Genomic DNA, 3,463 nt, shown 5'->3' on the forward strand with positions numbered 1-3,463 from the left:
GCATAGGAAATTAGAGGGGAAAGAGAAAGGTAAGACACTTGTGGTACACAGATAAGGTTTATTATTTATTGGCAAGGATGTGTATGGTGGTCTCAACTGGACTGGACTGTGGTGTATATAATGCTGGGTAAAGTCTCTTCACAATCTAAATGATATATAGCATTTTAATGTATGAAAAATAAATACATAGAAAAAGTCTGTTGATCTCAGTTGACTTGTGATGATGCAGCAGTAGGGCAATTTTTCAATGATTGAAGCCATATGAAAGATTGGGGTTCAGTTCCTGGATCAAACTGTACATTCTTGGCACATGCAAGGCCATGAAACTGGCTGACTGAAGGGCCAGGGAAGGGATAGTGGCATAAGACCCTGTTGCTTATCCTTTTCTCTCTCTCTCTCTCTCTCTTGAAATAAAAGAATGAACTAGAGAAAATAAAAGAATCAGCACAGACTTGTAGAAGACATAAGAAAGGGTAAATGGGATACAGACAAAATAATTTGATTTATCAATATTTTGGCAATCATATTTCCTCAACATGACAATAGAATTAATCATAAAACCATGGCAGATACTGTATACATTCTCTGTTATCCATTTCAGTGTCACACAAAATACGCTGGATATACAAGTAGTAATCTGAGCTGTCCTTGTGAAAAGTATACTATTTATGAACCATCTGAAATAAATATATGTGGCTTCTTAACTTTGTTTCCAGCATGTATGTAAACTGCTTCCCACCCCCTACATACTGATCTCTTGTTACAAGACATCTTGTGAGGAAATTTGGAAAAAAATACAACCAATGTTGACTGTAGGAAGAGCTATACATGATGATAAAGATGTGATATCAGGAGATTAGCTGATAGTTTGGTCATTAAAGCACTGGATTCCCACATGGCGAACTCCAGTTCGAGTCCTGGACCTGGAGGCGTGAAAATAATGCCATACCTGTGTGTGTGTGTGTGTGTGTGTGTGTGTGTGTGTGTATGCCAAAAATCCCAAGAGGAGAATGGAGGAGAAGGGATTGCAGTGTGGTCACCTCTCTCAGGAGTGATTTCTCACTTTACCTCTCTCTTTCTCTGTTTCTTTCTGGTGAGTGCACACACCCTGTGGGAAAAACTTAAAAAAACTTAAAAAGAAGTAATATCGACTTCAAGAAGCAATTACATATTTCACCTTAGTGTAAATTTGAACATTTGGTGAATTATCTATTCTCTTGGATTGACCATGCATCACAAGTCAGTGGTACATACTCTATCCAGGATTCCTCATCATCTAGGTCCTGGAAGAACTGGAACAAGGCATAGGTCTCTTTCAGCTTCTCATGGTGTGCACCTGCCAAGTGTTGAACATTCAGGAAGCGCTCATTGACACTTTCCTTTTTCTCCACAATCTGTTCAACATTGAAGGTCCCACTGGAGAGCAGATCTGCAGCCAACTTATTCAGGTCCTTAAGGGCATCCTAGGAAGCATAATGGGCTCAGTGAACAGAAGTATACAGACATTACAGAGACCCTAGACTTTAACCACTATTCTGGTTCTGGTTTAAATACTGGATCAAACAGATTGCTTTTGAAGATGTTGAAGTTGGTGTTATACACTATTACATGTCATATGCACATCAATGTGTGCTGAATAAGGGCCAGGTCATTGAGCCACACAGATTGCATAACTATGTTACTCAAACCATATGATATGATACTGGTAACTCAAAGGCAACTGAAAGCAATAGTAGTAACTTAAAGGATTCCTATTCTTTGAGACAGATTGCCTTTTTGTTTGTTTATTTGTCTTTTTTTTTTTTCAGGAGAGAGACTGAGGGTGGAGTAACAGGAATGTTTTATACAGATTTTCTATATGGTTATAATTATGATTATTCCATTTTTAAGAATATAATCAATTTATCTTCTCCTGACAAAGCTTCTGTACCTCCTTAGGAATGCAGAATCCAGAAAATCAAAACAAAAACTGTACACTTAGCCCTGCTCTTGCCTTCTTCGGGTATTTTTGCCTGTATTTGCTTTTTCTCCCCAACTACAAAATAAGGTCTTGGAGAGCAATCATTTGTAACCATATGGTACTATACTAATAGGAAATGCTATCAAGTCCTGAACTCTTGAACTTAGGAAGTCTGACTTATTGCCCTTTCTCTGTGTATCACTAGTACCAGATAATACTGATAATATAACATTCCTCAAATGAAATTAACACTCAGCACATATTTTTTTTAAGTTTTTTTTTTTCCATAGGGTACATGTGCTCACTAGAGAGAGAGACAGAGAGAGGGAGTATGAGAAATGTCTTACACCCAGTGGCTTGAAAGTCACACTGGGTGTGTGTGCATGCATGTCCCAAATCCCCCAAAATCCCGAGAGGAGACTGGAGGAGAAGGTACTTCAGTATGGCCATACCCTTTAGGGGATGATTTCTCACATTTTGTCTCTTTGTCTCTCTGGGGAGTGCATACACCCTATAGCAAAACTCTTCCTCTAAAAGAAAAGAAAAAAAAAATCACCACTAGTTGAAAACCTTGAGTTTGATCTTACAAAGTAATGGTAGTCTAAAATGAGAGGGAGGAAAATTTCCCATTGTGCTCAAAGAAATGGGATTCCATCACCACTTACCTCTCGAGCCAACATCTCTGTTTCCAATAGCTGATGCTTCTTGAGTAGATTTCCAGCTGAAACCAAGTCTCTGGCCTGATCTTTCATGGCCAGTAGTGCCTCTGCCTGAGGAATTAGGAAACAAGCAATAAAGCTGCCAGATGAAAACTGTCTTTAGGAGAACAAATTAGCAGCTTCGTCCCCAAATTTTCCTAGATAGAGTCAAGGAAGTTGTTCATAAACAATTTCACTTATGTGAGAAGAATTTATTAAAGTTTCATGTTCCCACCATGTCCAGGTCTAATTACCTCTGACAGCCAGAACTCGAAGTCTCGAATGCTTGTATTGAACCTCTGTTGGCGACTAGCCTCATCGAGTTTCTGTCCTTTGTCATTAGTTCTCTCAAGCAGATGGTCCCAGTGTTTTTTCAGCTCTTCTACTTGTCCCTAACCCAAAGAAAAAGAGGAACCATCACATCTTCAGGACCCCTGAAAACTTGAGATGACAATGTAGGATAATTCTGGAATTAGAAACTAGGTAAAATCTGCTTGCATTTGAATGTCACACATTTCAAACCAGTTATGCTTTGGGAAAACAACAGGAGGTGTCGGACTAAAGAAAAAATTTGAAAAAGGTTTCTGGCCTGATTACAGGGACTGATGTCTAAATGCAAAAATTCTTGGAAGAAAGGATAGAAAATATAAAACATGCATAATTAAGACTTAGGAATTAAAATCTAAGACTTTCTTGAAGTTCTAAGTACTGAGTATAATGGGAGCAAAAGGCCAGACAATCACTGATTTTTTAATCCCTTGTGCAACAATGAGAAAGAAGACTACTAACCACAGGTCAAAGTTTA

At 38.4% G+C, this 3,463-nt stretch overlaps 1 protein-coding gene across 1 annotated transcript in view; it reads right to left on the reverse strand.

Moving 5' to 3' along the window:
- The window catches only part of SPTA1 (spectrin alpha, erythrocytic 1), a 94,094-nt gene that overhangs the window by 42,288 nt on the left and 48,343 nt on the right, over positions 1 to 3,463 (reverse strand). Inside the window, exons 34-36 of the mRNA XM_006159071.3 lie at positions 2,913 to 3,050; positions 2,626 to 2,730; positions 1,255 to 1,463 (exon numbers count right to left, since the gene is read on the reverse strand). Of these exons, the coding sequence (XP_006159133.1) occupies positions 1,255 to 1,463; positions 2,626 to 2,730; positions 2,913 to 3,050 (452 nt within the window). The remainder of the gene's footprint in view (positions 1 to 1,254; positions 1,464 to 2,625; positions 2,731 to 2,912; positions 3,051 to 3,463) is intronic.

This window comes from Tupaia chinensis, unplaced genomic scaffold (assembly GCF_000334495.1).
Source record: "Tupaia chinensis unplaced genomic scaffold, TupChi_1.0 Scaffold000623_1, whole genome shotgun sequence".
Classification (NCBI taxonomy): Eukaryota; Metazoa; Chordata; class Mammalia; order Scandentia; family Tupaiidae; genus Tupaia; species Tupaia belangeri.